The 18,131-nt window shown below is 43.5% G+C and overlaps 1 protein-coding gene across 4 annotated transcripts; it reads right to left on the bottom strand.

Moving 5' to 3' along the window:
• Positions 1–19: 19 nt before the first annotated feature.
• glmp (glycosylated lysosomal membrane protein) lies at positions 20–4,728 on the bottom strand. 4 transcript variants are annotated; one of them, XM_058408899.1, is made up of 7 exons: positions 4,567–4,728; positions 2,798–3,067; positions 1,876–2,046; positions 1,508–1,735; positions 1,161–1,423; positions 728–983; positions 20–602 (listed from the first exon to the last, which is right to left on the bottom strand). In XM_058408899.1, the coding sequence occupies exons 1-7, from the start codon at positions 4,666–4,668 to the stop codon at positions 570–572; spliced, it is 1,323 nt and encodes a 440-aa protein (XP_058264882.1). In that variant the 5' UTR covers positions 4,669–4,728; the 3' UTR covers positions 20–569. The 4 variants fall into 4 exon arrangements, with proteins under 4 accessions (XP_058264882.1, XP_058264881.1, XP_058264884.1 ...); XM_058408901.1 differs by having other exon boundaries at positions 22–602; positions 728–916; positions 4,567–4,726; XM_058408898.1 differs by having other exon boundaries at positions 21–983.
• Positions 4,729–18,131: the final 13,403 nt, after the last annotated feature.

Below are 18,131 nucleotides of genomic sequence, written 5' to 3'. Positions count from 1 at the left end.
AGAGAGAGAGAGGGAGAGGGAGAGGGGGGAGAGAGAGAGAGAGAGGGAGGGAGGGAGAGGGAGAGACAGAGGAGGGAGAGACAGAGAGAAACAGAGACACAGAGAGAGAGAGAGAGAGAGAGAGAGAGAGAGAGCAGACTGCATGCATCACACATGCTTAATATTCCATGTTTATGTATGAACAAGGTGCTAGCATCTACCTGTGAATCTTTTCATCACCATTCACCCTGAAGGCACCAGGTCTCCTGTCTCAGGTCTCTTCTCCAGAGCTATAATGCTGTGACATGAGAGTGGGGTAGGGGGCGGAGTCATGGAACACTGAGGCATCAACCTGAGCAAGTACATGACACCTACATACTCAAAACTCACAATACTGCATCTATTCTTCATTAGTCCAATGTGAAAATCGACAGAGTAAAAGCTAACGCTGAAGTTCTAATGCAGTAATTTTACACTGAATTAGGACACGCCCATGTCCAGGGACATGTTGATTTGATTCATAAATCATTTCTTTAAAAGTTTCTCCAATCCCTGATCCAGCAGCAGGTCTGGCTCCAGTGCAGGAAGCATCAGTGTGTTGATGAAAAACAGTCAACAGGCATCTTAAAATTCAGAGCAGAGATTTATCATTAAAAACTTAAGCCATTTACTGTAGCTCAGCGCTTTACACGAGTGGGCGGGGCTTGCGGTATGCCATCCCAGGTGTGATTGGTGTATACAGTCTTACATCAGCGTGTGCAATTAGTTGATCGATTCGTACTGGCCGAGCGGATCCCGCTTTCTCTTCCGTACACAGATGAAAACTCCGCCTACCACGAGGAGGACGAGAGGAGTGCCGAGACCGATGGCCATGATGCCGATGACCAGAGGAGAGAAGAAATCTAACGGAGGAGTTCCGATTCCCGCCAGCATGGTCCTGAGAGAGGGATAGTGAGAGAGAGAGAGAGAGAGTACAGAAGAAAGACAGGGGGAGAGGGAGAAGACTATATCCATTTATAATAAACCATTTTGTTTAGCTTATTGTTGTACAATTGTTGCCATGGTTACATCGTCCTCCTGTCTCCTCCTACAACCTTATTAATATTCTTTACCTGCATTTTAATTTTTTTTTTTATTTCTATGTCAAATTCAGGCAGAAATCAGTGTGTGTTCTGACTAACCAGCTGAGGAAGTGGGTGGAGTTTGGGGTGGGCTCAGTGGTCATATTGAAGGTGACGTTGAGGCCGTGTGTCAGGGGATTCTGGGTGAAACAGGCCGGGATGATGCGTGAGGGCGGAGCTTGAGGTAGACTGACAGGTTCCGAGTGGCTGCAAGGCGCCGCATCCTCAATGGCAGGAAGACTCTTCTTATACATTACGGGCTTCCACTGAGAGAAACCCACCTTGGAGGAGGAGTTATCGTGAGGCCACACCCACTCTGACACCTGAGAGACACACAAAGAGAGATTATAAATGATCAGTTTAGACACTAAACTAGATATGTAAATGAAATACCCGTCCACACCCACCTGGAAGATGGAAGGCGTGTATTCGTCATCGATGGACCTGTGGACGTGGACGTGGGTCTGAAGCCCCGGCTCTGAGGCCTCGCTGACCGTCTGCAGTTCCAGACCGAAATGCGACTGGTTGGTTCGCGGCATCACGTTGTTCAACAAGATGCGCAGCTGGGAGGAGTTGGCATTATGGAGGAGACTAGGCCATGCCCCATCTCGGCCCGAAGACTCATATAATGAGAACTGAGAATATTACATACGTTATTATTACGATTTTATTATTAACATGATTATATTTAATAATAGTACAGGTTTTAAATAAAGTGTGTGAAAGAGTGTGTATGTATGTAAGTGTGTGAGTGAGTGAGTGTGTGTGTTCTTACATGCAGACACAGGGAGGCATTTCTGCTGAAGTGGGCGTGTCTCCCACAGAGCTCTGCAGTGTGGTGTGTGTAATCCACCGTCTGGTTCACATCTTCCCAGTCAAAATCCTGGAGCTCATATGGAGATAACACTTCCTGTCCCGTGGTGTTCAACTCATCATACTCCCACAACTGACACACACACATTTAACAGAAATAATGCTAAAACAATCATGTAGAAAAGATGTTCTGAGATACAGAGTGAGATTTATTGGGTGCTTTATAAAGTTTAGAGAATACAGGAAGTGTAAAAATCACAACTGGAGCACTTCTCCTGGGGCCAGTTCCCCTTGTCCACTTCCTTAAGTGTGTAAGATGTGTGTTTGAATCCACACAGCAATGCTGCTCTGCTCTCATGCCATGATCCAGAGAAAATAATAATAATAATAATAATAATAATAATAAGGAGAAGAAAAAGATTTTCCTTTACAGACCACTAATCATTTGATTGTTGAATCAAATTCTGAATCAAGTTCAATTCAATTCTGCTGTGATTTTAAAACAAGCTAGCTTTAACGCATCATGTAGTGTGTAGGCAGGTCTGAATTTCCTTGGACCAGGAAATTTGTTGGTCAAGCTTTTAGAACTTTCTGGATGTAACGTTCAGAACCATGTAGTGTTTTAATGTTGTCTGGAACACTTCCTGGTCCAGCATCCGAGAGCATTTCCTGGTTTAATGTTCTAGCACATGTACCATTTAAGCATTCTAGAACACCACGGTTCTCCAGTTTTCTGAGCTGTTCTAGAACACTCTGTATTTGATGTTCTTGAACTCTGACCATTGTACATCTCCACTACCTCACATCACTTCCTGATCACAGTGTAGCTCTGATAATCTGTTAGAACATGTTAAAGGTGTTCTCGGAGGAACAGTGAGACTCACACGGGTGAAGACGAGAGCGCCTCGGTACTGCACGCTGCTCTCCGGTTCCACCTTCACGCTGCCGGCCGGGTCTGAGGTGACGAACTTGGTCCAGTTCACCTTCAAAGTGGACTCAGTGGAGTGTGTGTGGATCAGCATCAGGGCCGGAGCGCCGCCGCTGCACAACAGGAAGTGCAGGGTGTCGTTGCGGCCTAGAGCCCGTGCGTGGAGCATGGAGACACCATGGGGTGGGTGGGGTGGGGTTAACCCAGGGTTCATCTCCAATGACACCTTAAGTATTTAAAAAGAAGAATAACAAATAAGTAAGGAATTTACTTGGATTTCATTTCATAATCAAAATATAATTTCAGCACTAGGCTAGGGACACACCTCCAGACAAACCCAATCCCTGTAAAAAGTCAAAGCACCATCACATCAAACCTTACTGCAGAGTACTGATGATAGATGGATAGAGATAGATACTTTATTCACCCCAATGGGAAATTTACATACAAGATGTGTGTGTTGATCCTGAAGGTCACTGACCACACACACACACACACACAATGTGGGACCGACGCTGAGCTGGTCACCTCGACAGGGACATACATTTAAAACATGCCATGACTGGTCAGTGAGGGGAAGTGAGGCAGGGAAGTGAGGTGAGGAAGTGAGGCGGGGCATTTAAACATTCTGAAGTGAAACTTTTCAATTGGGTTTGAACTAATATTCAGTGGTTAGTTCTGGCACCCTAAAGTGTGTGTGCGCTAAATCATTGTTATATCTATATCTCTATATGTATTAGAATATGAGAAATGAATGATATAAAAACTTCTCCCTTTACTGAAGTACATATCATGAGGAAGTTTGTTCTGCGTGAACAGAAAGTTCTTTAGATGATGTCATGCTTTTTGCTGTGTGAGTAAATGAAGATAAGATAAACAGATTAAAAGGTTTCTCCAAACAGTGGTGTGTTTAAAAAGCAGCACTGCTGAATGACGGTCAGTTTAAAACAAACCTAAATACCCTGACTGTGTATCGCAATAATGTCTGCTGGTAGCCGGTTTATTTTAAGAATATAGTGTAAGATTTTACTTGTTGTTTTTAAGATCTTAAATGGTCTGGAACGTTCTTGTTAACTTGTGACTGTTAACATATCTGCTAGATGTTTAAGGTCATCAAATCAGAAACTGTTAAAGGTTGAAAAGAAAGGGAGACCGGGCCATAACTGTGGAACAGCCTTCCTTTATCTATGAGGATGATCCCTACAGAATCTTTGTTTAAACTAAAACTTTTAGAAAAGGATTTTATCCTGAGCATGTTTTTTTTCTCTGTATATACTATTTCCTGTCTCGATTATTATTTTGATCTATGGTCAACGACTGTTGTTTTATTGTGTTATATAAATAAACTAAACTAATGTGATATATAAATATCATATTGCCCACCCTTACATAAACTCTGCACATCTTACGTCACCACAGCGTTTCTTAAACAATTATATTAACTCATAATTCATTAAATAATAAATAAATAAAGCTGTTGTGGTAATAACTAATCACTGTCAGAGAAAAATCTCATATTTCACACAAATGAAAACATATTTATGATCTACTGACTCGTCTGGATATTAATTATAAATGAAACTATGAACATGTTACACCGAAAAGGTGTTATAAAGGATAAAGATAAGAAAAGACAGGCTGAGGAACAGGCTTTAAATTCATACACTACATAACATCTATAGAGAAAACAACAAATTTTAAAGCATTTCACATAAATATCTTTACCTTCCGTGTGAAAGTGTCCCCATGCCACACGAATCCATCCACATAATAAACTATAAGGAATAATGTGAAATAAACAGAATAATAAGTTTTAATCGCCGACATTATGCAGTAAACACAGCGCTCTGCTGAGGCGGAAGTGAAACACCGCCGCTATGGCGTCTCAGAACGGTCACGTGATCACAGTCAGCTGACTCGCGTCGTAATGGCGGACTGTCCACGGAACTGGTCAGTTAGAGATTACAGGCTGATCTAATCAGAGTCGTGCTTTCCCTGAACGAGTTTTCACATGGAAACGTTTCATCATTCAGACAGAAGAGTAAGGACTTCATCTGAATGCTATAACAGGATTACTTAAAATATAATCTGTAAATAGGATAGGATTTTTTTTATTGAGTGTCTATTGCAGTGGACATCACGTCCGAACTTTAAGGAATGTTCATATAAATGGTTTTTTAAGCACAGCTTTAGAGGATGACAGAAAACTAAAAACTGTCACTGTGCTCTGAGGATGAAGATGAAGTCTGACGCTGCAGATGAATTCACAGTCTGGATAAAAATACATCTTTCTAATCAAATATATCAGAATTTATAATCATACTATGAAACACTGGCAATAAATAACAAAATAACATTAACTTACACTGAATGTATTAGTATTACTAGGTGCTTGTTCAGTCTCTGGTCATTTTGAGACTGGACTACTGCAGCTCTCTACTGGCAGGTCTTCCTCTGAACACAATTCGTCCACTGCAAATGATCCAAAGTGCTGCTGTGTGACTTGTCTTCAACCTGCCCAAGTTCTTCCACCCCCACCCCACTGCTGCTCCTCCACCAGCACCATCTGACCTCAAAGCTCTTATTACTCCTCGCACTGCACCTTGCTTCCTCAGATCCACTAGCACTGCCCGACTGGTCCCAACATCTCTCAGGGTAAGAAGTCTACAACTAGACTCTTCTCTGTTCTGGCACCGAGGTAGTGGAATGAACTTCCTCTAGATGTCCGAACAGCCGAGTCATTGACCATCTTCAAACGCTGGCTGAAGACCTACCTCTTCCTGAAACACTTACACTAGCTCTTATTTTTTTTTCCTGTTTTATGTATTGTTATATGTTGTATGTAAATATTACAAAAAAACCAACAACACAGTTTTTAGGCTATTTAGTATCCTAAGTCTGTAGACTATTGAACCAGTGTTAATGTATTCACTGATAGAGACTTCAAATTTCTCCACACAGAGACTCCACTTTTGTATGTCGCTCTGGATAAGAGCGTCTGCCAAATGCCAGAAATGTAAATGTATTACTATTATTATTATTAGTAGTAGTAGTAGTAGTAGTTGTAGGTGTAGTAGTAGGGGATAGGAGTCTGACTCCTCAGCATGTACGTGTCCATCTCACAAATCACTCAGGATTCCATAAAGACTCTTTTACTCCAATTTCATTCTGCACTCTTACTGTTACTGCATGTAACCCTCCTGCAGGTTAAATACATCACTTTACATTCTGTAATATTTACACTTTTCAATTCAATTCAATTCAATTTATTTGTATAGCAGTTTTAACTATGAACATTGTCTCAAAGTAGCTTTGTAGAAGTATAGAAACATAGAGAAAGTTATAACAATTACAGTTAAGGTATTTATCTCTAACATTTATCCTAATAAGAATCCTGAGGTGACAGTGGTGAGGAAAAACTCCCTCTGATGAAGAATCCCTTTCTCTGAAGAAACTTTGAGAGGAACCAGGCTCAGAAGGGAACCTCATCTGGGTGACACTGGACAGTAAATTATGTAAATGTAAATATGTGCATTCTACAACAGCAACCAAGACCTCTTGACAAACTAATAGGTCAGTGTAGTTTCTGAGTTCATTATAGACTTAGCACTAATTCCTTCCTGCTGAAAGCTGACTGATGCAACAGCATTTCAGAGATGGTGTGATAGTCTCCAAATGGTTCTATTCGCAGCAGCCCTCTGGGTCACAGGCTGTCCACACAGATATATCCACAGCAGCAGTGACCACCACCAAGAAACGAGAATCCGATAAGTGGTCACACTGGGAACTCAGAACACTGGGCATTCGGGAGTGGGACGTATAGCTCCACAAGAAAAGACAGAAAGAGAGAGAAAAATATTAGTTATACTTGTGATCATGTGATGTTTCACATGATGTGATGATCACATTATGATAAATCTTGCACACTAGACAAAGGATTTTCTTCACCTTGCCACTTTTTTATTTCTGCACCAACTTTGTGTGTATCCACTTCTATATTAAGTGTTTTTTTGGCATGACACACATCTATTGCCTTTCCCAATAGTGGAATCCATGCTGAATGCCATGACACACTGGATCTCTGTGTATTGTGGCTTTATTGAACAAGGTTACTTTAAAAAATGACCAACTCCTTGTTCACACAATTCACCTTGACCCATACATATAATATAAGGACACTCATATAGAACATTACACATACAGTGAGGGGAAAAAATGATTTGATCCCCTGCTGATTTTGGACCACTGACAAAGAAATGATCAGTCTGTAATTTTAATGGTAGGTTTATCTGAACAGTGAGAGACAGAATAACAACAAAAAAATCCAGAAAAACACATTTCAGAAAATCTACATTGATTTGCATTTTAATGAGTGAAATAAGTATTTGATTCCCTATCAATCAGAAAGATTTCTGGCTCTCAGGTGTCTTTCTTACAGTTAACGAGCTGAGATTAAGAGCACTCCCTGAGAGTGCTCCTACTGTAATCTCAGCTCCTTACCTGTATAAAAGACACCTGAGAGCCAGAAATCTTTCTGACTGATACAGAAGGAAGCAATCAATCAGATTCCAAACTCTCCATCATGGCCAAGACCAAAGAGTTGTCCATGGCTGTCAGGGACAAGATTGTAGACCTACACAAGGCTGGAATGAGCTACAAGACCATCACCAAGCAGCTTGGTGAGAAGGTGACAACAGTTGGTGCGATTATTCCCAAATGGAAGAAACACAAAGGACTGTCAATCTTCCTCGGTCTGGGGCTCCATGCAAGATCTCACCTCATGGAGTTTCAATGATCATGAGAACGGTGAGGACTCAGCCCAGAATTACACTGGAGGATTTTGTCAATGATCTCAAGGTAGCTGGGACCACAGTCACCAAGAAAACAATTGGTAACACACTACGCCGTGAAAGACTGAAATCCAGTAGCGCCCGCAAGGTCCACCTGCTAAAGAAAGCACATGTACAGGACCATCTGAAGTTTGCCAGTGAACATCTGAATGATTCAGAGGAGAACTGAGGGAAAGTGTTGTGGTCAAATGAGACCAAAATCCAGCTCTTTGGCATCAACTCAACTCACCGTGTTAGGAGGAGGAGGAATGCTGCCTATGACTCCAAGAGGACCATCCCCACTGTCAAACATGGAGGTGGAAACATTATGCTTTGGGGGTGTTTTTCTGCTAAGGGGGCAGGACAACCGCACCGCATCAAAGGGACAATGGACGGAGCCATGTACCGTCAAATCTTGAGTGAGAACCTCCTTCCCTCAGCCAGGGCATTGAAAATGGGTCATGGATGGATATTCTAGCCTGACAATGACCCAAAACACATGGCCAAGGCAACAAAGAGTGGTTCAAAAAGAAGCACATTAAGGTCCTGTAGTGGCCTAGCCAGTCTCCAGACCTTAATCCCATAGAAAATCTGTGGAGGGAGCTGAAGGGTCAGCCACAAAACCTTAATGACTTGGAGAGGATCTGCAAAGAGGAGTGGGCCCAAATTCCTTGAGATGTGAGATGTGTGCAAACCTGGTGGCCAACTACAAGAAATGTCTGACGTCTGTGATTGCCAACAAGGGTTTGCCACCAAATAGTAAGTCATGTTTTGCAAAGGGATCAAATACTTATTTCACTCAATAAAATTCAAATCAATGTATAACTTTTCTGAAATGTGTTTTTCTGGATTTTTTGTTGTTATTCTGTCTCTCACTGTTCAGATAAACCTACCATTAAAATTACAGACTGATCATTTCTTTGTCAGTGGGAAAACGTACAAAATCAGCAGGGGATCAAATAATTTTTTCCCTCACTGTACATATCAGTAACGTGGAAAACAAGGGAAAATGCGCTGACATATGTTGTCTACAAATTATGCCCTGAAATTGTAGAAACAGACATGTGACATCATGTAAATAATACCGTAGAACAAAAAATGCAAGTTCTATATGTAAAAATAAATTAAACATGCATTTTAAAAGAATAATAGAACATAACTTTGATCTGTTTATAGTCACAGAGTACATGGACACATTATTGCAGTACTTATACTTTATAAAATTAAGAGTTATCAAAAGTATTACAATGTCACACAGGGATTTCTCCTCCAATTTAATTCTCTATCTATTCATTTACATGCAAAACAATACTAACCACCACAAAACACAAAATTAAATTCAACTCTGACCTGTAATTAAACCCAAAGACCAAATATATTTGCCCACTCTCATCTAATTTCCCTAAAACCAAATATAAATACTTCTAATGACTGCTGAAAAGAAAACCAGAAAAGACAATCTGTGATGCAAACAACTCTGAATGCAACCAAAATACGTGAAACCCAAGAACAGAAACCACAAATAAATGATCAATGAACAGCTCAGTACACAACTGTTATTATTTCGCTTTGTACCATAGCATGAGCATGGTTTACATAATCTTGAATCAGGAAGTGAAATGTGCACCCCGGAAGTGTCAATATTCTGTTGAAGGCTCCCACTTGCGAGTGGGGGTGAAGTGCAGGTGATATCATTACCCCCCTCTCTAGGAACACCTCATGGTGTTCTTCCTATTCTTCTTTGTAGTCACCTTCCGGGTGCATTTGGTGGAAGTGGACCTTTAACATGGGGTCGAGGATATCGTCCGAGTTCATCCAGGATCTTTCTTCTGGGCCATATCCCTGTATGTGGAGGACCCATCAACTTCCAGAGGTGATGGATGGGCCAAATTGGTGTTTTCCATGTTAGGGTCAGTGTGGGCTGACTTGAGAAGGAAAGCATGGAAAGTGAGGAAGTCAGCAGGTTAAGTCAGCAGGTTAAGTTGTCATATAACCTTAAAGGGTCCGATGTACGTGGGACTTAATTTTCTACAGGGTAGTCATAATCTCAGGTTCCTGCTCAAGAGCCAAACTGCTTGATAGAGATGCATGAGGGCGGTTTCCCATATCTCCCTGCCCCTCTGAAACCAGTCAACAACAGCAGGCACATCTGATGGTTCACCAGACCATGAGCACATCGGTGGATAATACCCCAGCACACGTTGAAATGGTATGTGTCGGTAGATGACTTGAAGGAGTTTTGGGCATATTCCACCCATGGGAAGAAACTTACTCCACCTGTGTTCTTCATGGCTGCAGTAACTTCAGCGGTATCAGCCTAGCTCTTGGTTCTGTTGCTCCACATGGCCGTTCGACTGGGAGTAATAGCTTGAGGTGAGACTGACATTTATTACCAGGCTTTCACAGAAGACATGCTAGACACAGAAAGTAAACTGTAACCCACGATCAGATACAATAACCTCTGGGAGGACATGAGTGAATATATGGTTAAATAATGTCCCGGCTGTTTCCATGGTCATGGGGGACCAATTAAAAGTACTTAGAGAAGCAGTCGACAGCAACTAGTGCAGTGGTGTGGCTTAGGGAGTCAGGGAGGTTGGTGACACTATAGATTTATAGATAGATAGATACACTATATTGCCAAAAGTATTCGCTCACCCATCCAAATAATCAGAATCAGGTGTTCCAATCACTTCCATGGCCACAGGTGTATAAAATCAAGCACCTAGGCATGCAGACTGTTTTTACAAACATTTGTGAAAGAATGGGTCGCTCTCATGAGCTCAGTGAATTCCAGCGTGGAACTGTGATAGGATGCCACCTGTGCAACAAATCCAGTCGTGAAATTTCCTCGCTCCTAAATATTCCACAGTCAACTGTCAGCTGTATTATAAGAACGTGGAAGTGTTTGGGAACGACAGCAACTCAGCCACGAAGTGGTAGGCCACGTAAACTGATGGAGCGGGGTCAGCGGATGCTGAGGCGCATAGTGCGAAGAGGTCGCCAACTTTCTGCAGTCAATCGCTACAGACCTCCAAACTTCATGTGGCCTTCAGATTAGCTCAAGAACAGTGCGCAGAGAGCTTCATGGAATGGGTTTCCATGGCCAAGCAGCTGCATCCAAGCCATACATCACCAAGTGCAATGCAAAGCGTCGGATGCAGTGGTGTAAAGCACGCCGCCACTGGACTCTAGAGCAGTGGAGATGCGTTCTCTGGAGTGACGAATCGCGCTTCTCCATCTGGCAATCTGATGGACGAGTCTGGGTTTGGCGGTTGCCAGGAGAACGGTACTTGTCTGACTGCATTGTGCCAAGTGTAAAGTTTGGTGGAGGGGGGATTATGGTGTGGGGTTGTTTTTCAGGAGCTGGGCTTGGCCCCTTAGTTCCAGTGAAAGGAACTCTGAATGCTTCAGCATACCAAGACATTTTGGACAATTCCATGCTCCCAACTTTGTGGGAACAGTTTGGAGCTGGCCCCTTCCTCTTCCAACATGACTGTGCACCAGTGACCAAAGCAAGGTCCATAAAGACATGGATGACAGAGTCTGGTGTGGATGAACTTGAGTGGCCTGCACAGAGTCCTGACCTCAACCCGATAGAACACCTTTGGGATGAATTATAGCGGAGACTGAGAGCCAGGCCTTCTCGTCCAACATCAGTGTGTGACGTCACAAATGCGCTTCTGGAAGAATGGTCAAAAATTCCCATAAACACACTCCTAAACCTTGTGGACAGCCTTCCCAGAAGAGTTGAAGCTGTTATAGCTGCAAAGGGTGGACTGACGTCATATTGAACCCTATGGATTAGGAATGGGATGTCACTTAAGTTGATATGCGAGTCAAGGCAGTTGAGCGAATACTTTTGGCAATATAGTGTAGATAGATAGATAGATAGATACAACTTTATTGTCTTTGCAAAGTACAAGTACATAGCAATGAAATGCTGTTTAGCATCTACCAGAAGTGCAAATAGTAGAAATTGTGCAAATGAACAAGTGCAGATAAATATGTACATATGTACAGACACAGTCTCCCAGTTTAAATGTAGACTTAAGACTTATCTCTTTAGCCTGGCATACATCTAACACTTCCCATAATGTTGTGCTCCAGTACATCTAATTAAATGCACATTATCATCTAGTACTGCTAATATTATGAACAGCAGCTACACTAATGCTGTTCCATTGTTTCCCTTCATCTACCCATCCCGAGGCATACGGAGACTGTGCCGGCTCCAGTGGCATCCGGAGATGGACCAGCTCCAGCTGGGTTTTGCTTTGTGAGGTTTGAGGTATTCAAAGCAGGACAACAACCTCCTTATTGATTTACATAACACTATACACATGCTGTATCTGCATCATACAATTGTCACCCAAATGAGGATGGGTTCCCTTTTGAGTCTGGTTCCTCTCAAGGTTTCTTCCTCATACCATCTAAGGGAGTTTTTCCTTGCCACAGTCGCCTCAGTCACCTCAGGCTTGCTCACTTGGGATAACATCTAGGACTGTTTGTCTGTTTATATGTTTGTTGTTTTCTTATGTTGTTTCTCATGTAAAGCTGCTTTGAGACAATGCTCTTTGTTAAAGCGCTATACAAATAAAATTGAATTGAATTGAATTGAACAGTGTTTATACAGATAGTATAGTCACTGTACACTTCCAGGAGAGTGAACGCTGGCACGTAATGCTGATGCTGCTCTTTTGCTGCTTTGAGCTTCCTTCTGTCAATGAAATCTGTGATATCATTCGCCATTCCAAATCTTCCACCTGCCACCTAGATCCACTCCCCACCTTCCTGGTCAAAGCTTGTCTACCTGTGCTATCTAACTTAATAACAGATATCATGCAATCCTCCCTTACCTCAGGCATTGTTCTGTTACCTTTTAAAGCAGCTGTAACAACTCCTAGGCTTAAAAAACCTGGCACAGACCCCAAAAACCCTGCCAACTTCCGTCCAATCTATAACCTGCTATTTCTCTCAAAAATTCTGGAAAAAATTGTTGCCGGTCAACTCCACACTTACCTCTCTAAAAACAATCTTTTTGAAGAGTTTCAGTCAGTCACTGCACAGTACAGAAACAGCCCTAGTAAAAGTCACAAATGACTCATAAACTCATTCTACTTGATCTCAGTGCAGCTTTCGATACCATCTCACACAAAATTTTCTTAGACAGATTAAACCAAATTGGCATTTCAGACACCCCCCTTGCTTGGTTCACATCCTACCTCTCAGAACAAAGCCAATTTGTCCAGCTAAAATTTTTTAAATCTTTCTCATCTCCTGTCACCACTGGTGTCCCCCAAGGATCTGTTTTGGGCCCCATCCTCTTCCCTATTTACTTTCTTCCACTAGGGTACATCTTTAGGAAATATGGGATCATTTTTCACTGCTATGCGGACGACACCCAGCTCTACCTGTCCTCCAAATGGTCTCCTTCCCTCCTCTTCACTACAAAAATGTCTAGAAGCAATCAAAGCCTGGCTATCAATCAACTTCCTTCAACTTAACTCAGGAAAAACAGAAATCCGTTTAGTTGGTACAAAGACCAATCTAACTAAAACCACCAGTCCCTCAATAAAAATAGGCAACTCTATTATAACCCCATCTCACCAGGTTAAGAGTCTGGGTGTCGTCCTCGACAGCACTGTCATTTGAAGCTCATATTAATAACATCACCCGGTCTGCATACTTTCATCTGCACAATATTAATTGCCTTCGCCCCTTTCTCACCCCCATCACTACAGCCACACTTGTACACGCTCTTGTCACCTCATGAATAGACTATTGTAATTCCTTCTTATTTGGCTTACCTTCTAAATTCCTTCATAGACTTCAATTGGTCCAAAACACAGCTGCCTGCATCAACCACATTTCTCCTGTACTTTTTCAATTACACTGGCTCCCTGTTAAATTCCGATTCTCCTCCTCACCTTCAAAGTCCAAGATGGCGGTGCGGCAGTAGCACGCAGCGACCATTCCGGAACCAATATGGTGCTTTCTTTTTGTTTTACTTGCATGATGAAGTACTCTGCAAACTTCGCGACCTCGGCTTGCTGCGAAGTCCAGGCCTTCAGTCCTCGGCGTCGCTTGATGCCGGTGGCCGGGAGAGAGGATGTCGCAAACGGTGTTCGAGGAAGCGGAAGCGCGGTAAACGGGCGGGTGTCCGTGCTAGGCTAACAACCAACCCTAGCCGGCCGGCACTCCCTTCCATCATCTTGTCCAACGTCTGCTCACTGGATAATAAACTGGACTACATCCGACGCCAGCGAACTACACGGCGTGAGTTCAGAGACTGCTGCGTCTTTGTTTTCACGGAGACGTGGCTCAGCGACAGAGTTCCGGACACTGCCATTCAGCTAGCCGGGCTAACCGTGTTTCGTGGCGACAGGAATGCAGCTCTGTGCAGTAAGACTCGCGGTGGTGGCGTGTGTGTTTACATCAACACGGAATGGTGTAAGGACTCTGTGCTTGTGTCTAACTACTGCTCATCGGTAGTGGAGTTTGTGACTGTTAGATGCAGACCATTTTATTTACCCCGGGAATTCACCACTACTTTCATTATCGGAGTGTACATTCCCCCCAGCGCTAATGCTAAGGAGGCTCTGTGTGAGCTGTACGGAGCTATTAGCGAGCTGCAGAATGCTCACCCCGATGGACTGTTTATCATTGCCGGAGATTTCAATCATGCAAATCTCAGAACAGTGCTCCCTAAATTCCATCAGTATGTGAACTTTGCTACGAGAGGGGCGAACACGCTGGATGTTGTTTACTCAAACATTCCTGGCGCGGAGCCCCGCCCCCACCTCGGCTACTCAGACCATCTCTGTTATGTTGATTCCAGCATACAGACCACTCATCAGATGCTCTAAACCGGTTCTGAAACAGGTTAAGACCTGGCAAGCAGGAGCCATCTCTGCTCTTCAGGACTGTTTGAGTGCACTGACTGGGACATGTTCAGGGAGGCTGCAACCAACGGCGACTCTATTATACCTCCTCCTAATGACCCAGTGCTCTGTCTCACCACGCTGACGTGAGAAGAACTCTACGCAGAGTTAACCCATGGAAGTCTGCTGGACCAGACAATGTTCCTGGCAAAGTTCTCAGGGAGTGTGCAGAGCAGCTAGCAGATGTCTTCACTGACATCTTCAACATCTCGCTGAGCAGCTCCATCATCCCCACGTGCCTCAAGACAACGACCATCATCCCTGTGCCAAAGAAGTCTACGGTCTCCTGCCTCAATGACTACCGTCCCGTCGCACTCACACCAATTGTGATGAAATGCTTCGAGAGGCTCGTCATGAGGCACATCAAATCACAGCTACCACCCTCGCTGGACCCCTTGCAGTTTGTGTATCGTCCTAACCGCTCCACGGACGACGCCATCACCACAACCCTCCATCTGGCCCTCACACACCTGGACTGTAAAGACTTCTACGTTCGAATGCTGTTCATAGATTTCAGTTCAGCATTCAACACAATCATCCCTCAGCAGCTGATTGAGAAGCTGAGTCTCCTGGGCCTGAACACCTCTCTCTGCAACTGGATCCTGGATTTCCTGACTGGGAGACCTCAGTCAGTCCAGATCGGGAGCAGTATCTCCAGCACCACCACACTGAACACTGGAGCTCCTCAGGGCTGTGTGCTCAGTCCATTGCTGTTCACTCTGCTGACTCACGACCACATCGTCAAGTTTGCTGATGACATGACCGTGGTGGGTCTCATCAGCAAGAACGACGAGTCAGCATACAGAGAGGAGGTGCAACATCTAACAGCCTGGTGCAGAGCCAACAACCTCTCCCTGAACGTTGACAAGACCAAAGAGATGGTTGTTGACTTCAGGAGAGCACAGAGTGACCATTCTCCGCTGTTCATCGATGGATCCTCGGTGGAGATCGTCAAGAGCACCAAATTCCTTGGTGTCCATCTGGCGGAGAACTTCACCTGGTCACTCAACACCAGCTCCATCACCAAGAAAGCCCAGCAGCGCCTCTACTTCCTGAGGAGGCTGAGGAAAGCCCATCTCCCTTCCCCCATCCTGACTGTGTTCTACAGAGGGACCATCGAGAGCATCCTGAGCAGCTGCATCACTGCCTGGTTTGGGAACTGCACCGTCTCGGATCGCAAGACCCTTCAGCGGATAGTGAGGACAGCTGAGAAGATCATTGGAGTTTCTATCACAGACATTTACACCGCACGCTGCATCCGCAAAGCCAACAGCATTGTGGCTGACCCCACACACCCCTCACACACACTCTTACACACCCCACACACCCCTCACACACACTCTTACACACCCCACACACCCCTCACACACACTCTTACACACCCCACACACCCCTCACACACACTCTTCACCCTCCTGCCATCTGGAAAGAGGTACCGGAGCATTCGGGCCCTCACAACCAGACTGTGTAAGTTTCTTTCCTCAAGCCATCAGGCTCCTCAACACCCTGGACTGAACTGTTCTACACTCTCTCTCACACACACACACACACACATACTCACTCAGGACTGAACTGTATATTAACTCTCTGTCTCTCTCACACAGATACACACACTCTCTCTTGACTGTGTGGACACACACACACACATAATTTATATTGTTCATTACTTATTGCACTACCTCTACCTGTCATCTGCCGCTATAGTTATATTTATGTTTATTTCTATTTGCACTACCTCAATTGCTGCTGTGTATTTTTGCACAATTTTTTGCACAATTACTTTTTTTTACATCATTTCACTTTATCTTATCTTATTTCACTTACATTCCAGTACACGTTCTTTTCTTTCTTTTCGGCGCTAAGTGTCCTGTGTTCTTTTGTGTTGTCTTTCTTGTATTTATTGTCTTTTGCATTGTCTTGTCTATGCTCTGTTTGCACCTAGCTGCACACTGTGCACTTTATGTGGCTAAGACAATCTTCTGTCCTAGCTCTGTGGTGGTGTTTTTATGTTGAACTTTGTTGTTGTATGTTTATGTAGCACCAGGTCCTGGAGAAACGTTGTTTCATTTCACTATGTACTGCGTCAGCTATATGTGGTTGAAATGACAATAAAGCTTCTTGAATCTTGAATCTTGAATCTTGAAAATATTACATAACCTTGCCCCCTCATACCTCTCAGAGCTGGTCCACGTGTACACCCCTGCTCCTTCACTCGGATCCTCTTCATCTTACTCACTTGCCATTCCCTCTGTCCGCTTACGCACAATGGGTTCCAGGTCTTTCAGCTGGGCTGCACCACACCTCTGAAACTCCCTCCCACCGTCCATCCATGAAATCACCTCTCTCACATCTTTTAAATCTAATTCTTAAAACCTCTCTTTAAAACATCTCTTTAGGAAAGCCTTTTCAGATTTTTGTTAACTGTCTTTCTGTTTTAATTTAGATTTTGTATGTGTACTGCTTTGTATTTTATCTTTGATTCTACTTGATGTAAGGTGACCTTAGTTTTCATGAAAGGCGCTTCAAATAAAATGTATTGTTGTTATTATTATTATTATATAAATATAGTATATATAAATGTATATAAATAGATGGACAGATAGATAAAAAAACTAGGTGTTATCTATGAGGTGGATAATATATACATTAATTATATTACACAGTGAAAAAAAATTAAAACAGAATGTACAAAAGAATGTATAGCAGTGAAAAATATTATATTAACAGAATGTACAGGGTGGAGCAGAACTGTAAAGTGGTAAGTGTAGTAAGACATGATTGTCCTAGCCGTGTAGTGTAGAGTTTAGTAGATTTATGGTTGAAGGAAAAAAACTGGCCCTAAACCTTCTGGTTCTGGTGCGGATGGACCTGTATCTCCTCCTGGATGGAAGGAGGTTGAACAGTTTATGACTCGGGTGAAAGGAGTTTTTGATGATTTTGTGTGCTCTGTGCAGACATCTACTATGGTGAAGAGACTCAATGGCAGGTAGTTGGGTGCCGATGATGCATTGGGCGGTTTTCATAACCCTTTGCATTGATTTCTTTTCACACACTGTGGAGCTGCCATGCCACACTGTGATGGAGCTCGTCAAGATGCTCTCAATGATGCAGCGGTAAATGTTGGTCAGGATCTTGGGGGGATAGGTGGACTTTCTTTAGTCTTCTTAGGAAGTAAAGGTGCTGTTGTGCCTTCCGAACCAGAGTTGAGGTGTTCAGATGCCAGGACAGATCCTCAGAGATGTGGACACCCAGAGACACGCTCTACTTCAGACCCGTTGATGTAAATAGGGGAGTGTCTGCTGCCGTTAGATTTCCGGAAGTCCACGATGAGCTCTTTGGTCTTTAAGGCATTGAGGGTGAGGTTGTTCATGGAACACCATGCTGACAGGCTTTGGATCTCCTCCCTGTAGGCCGATTCATCATTGTTGCTGATTTGGCCAACAACTGTGGTATCATCTGCATACTTGATGAAGACACTGGAGTTATGTTGCGGAACACAGTCAAGGGTGAACAGGGA

Source organism: Hemibagrus wyckioides, linkage group LG14 (assembly GCF_019097595.1).
Source record: "Hemibagrus wyckioides isolate EC202008001 linkage group LG14, SWU_Hwy_1.0, whole genome shotgun sequence".
Classification (NCBI taxonomy): Eukaryota; Metazoa; Chordata; class Actinopteri; order Siluriformes; family Bagridae; genus Hemibagrus; species Hemibagrus wyckioides.
Note: the sequence above shows the minus strand (reverse complement) of the source record. Positions and strands in the feature narration are given on the sequence as shown.

What these genes read in the sequence shown, in the direction of transcription:
- glmp (XM_058408898.1), bottom strand. Translation starts at nt 4,668, where the DNA reads ATGTCGGCGATTAAAACTTATTATTCTGTTTATTTCACATTATTCCTT. An exon ending in ATGCCTCCCTGTGTCTGCAT is followed by an intron (nt 1,736 to 1,875) that starts GTAAGAACACAC and finishes TAATATTCTCAG; the next exon opens with TTCTCATTATATGAGTCTTC. An exon ending in TCCACCCACTTCCTCAGCTG is followed by an intron (nt 984 to 1,160) that starts GTTAGTCAGAAC and finishes AAATGGATATAG; the next exon opens with TCTTCTCCCTCTCCCCCTGT.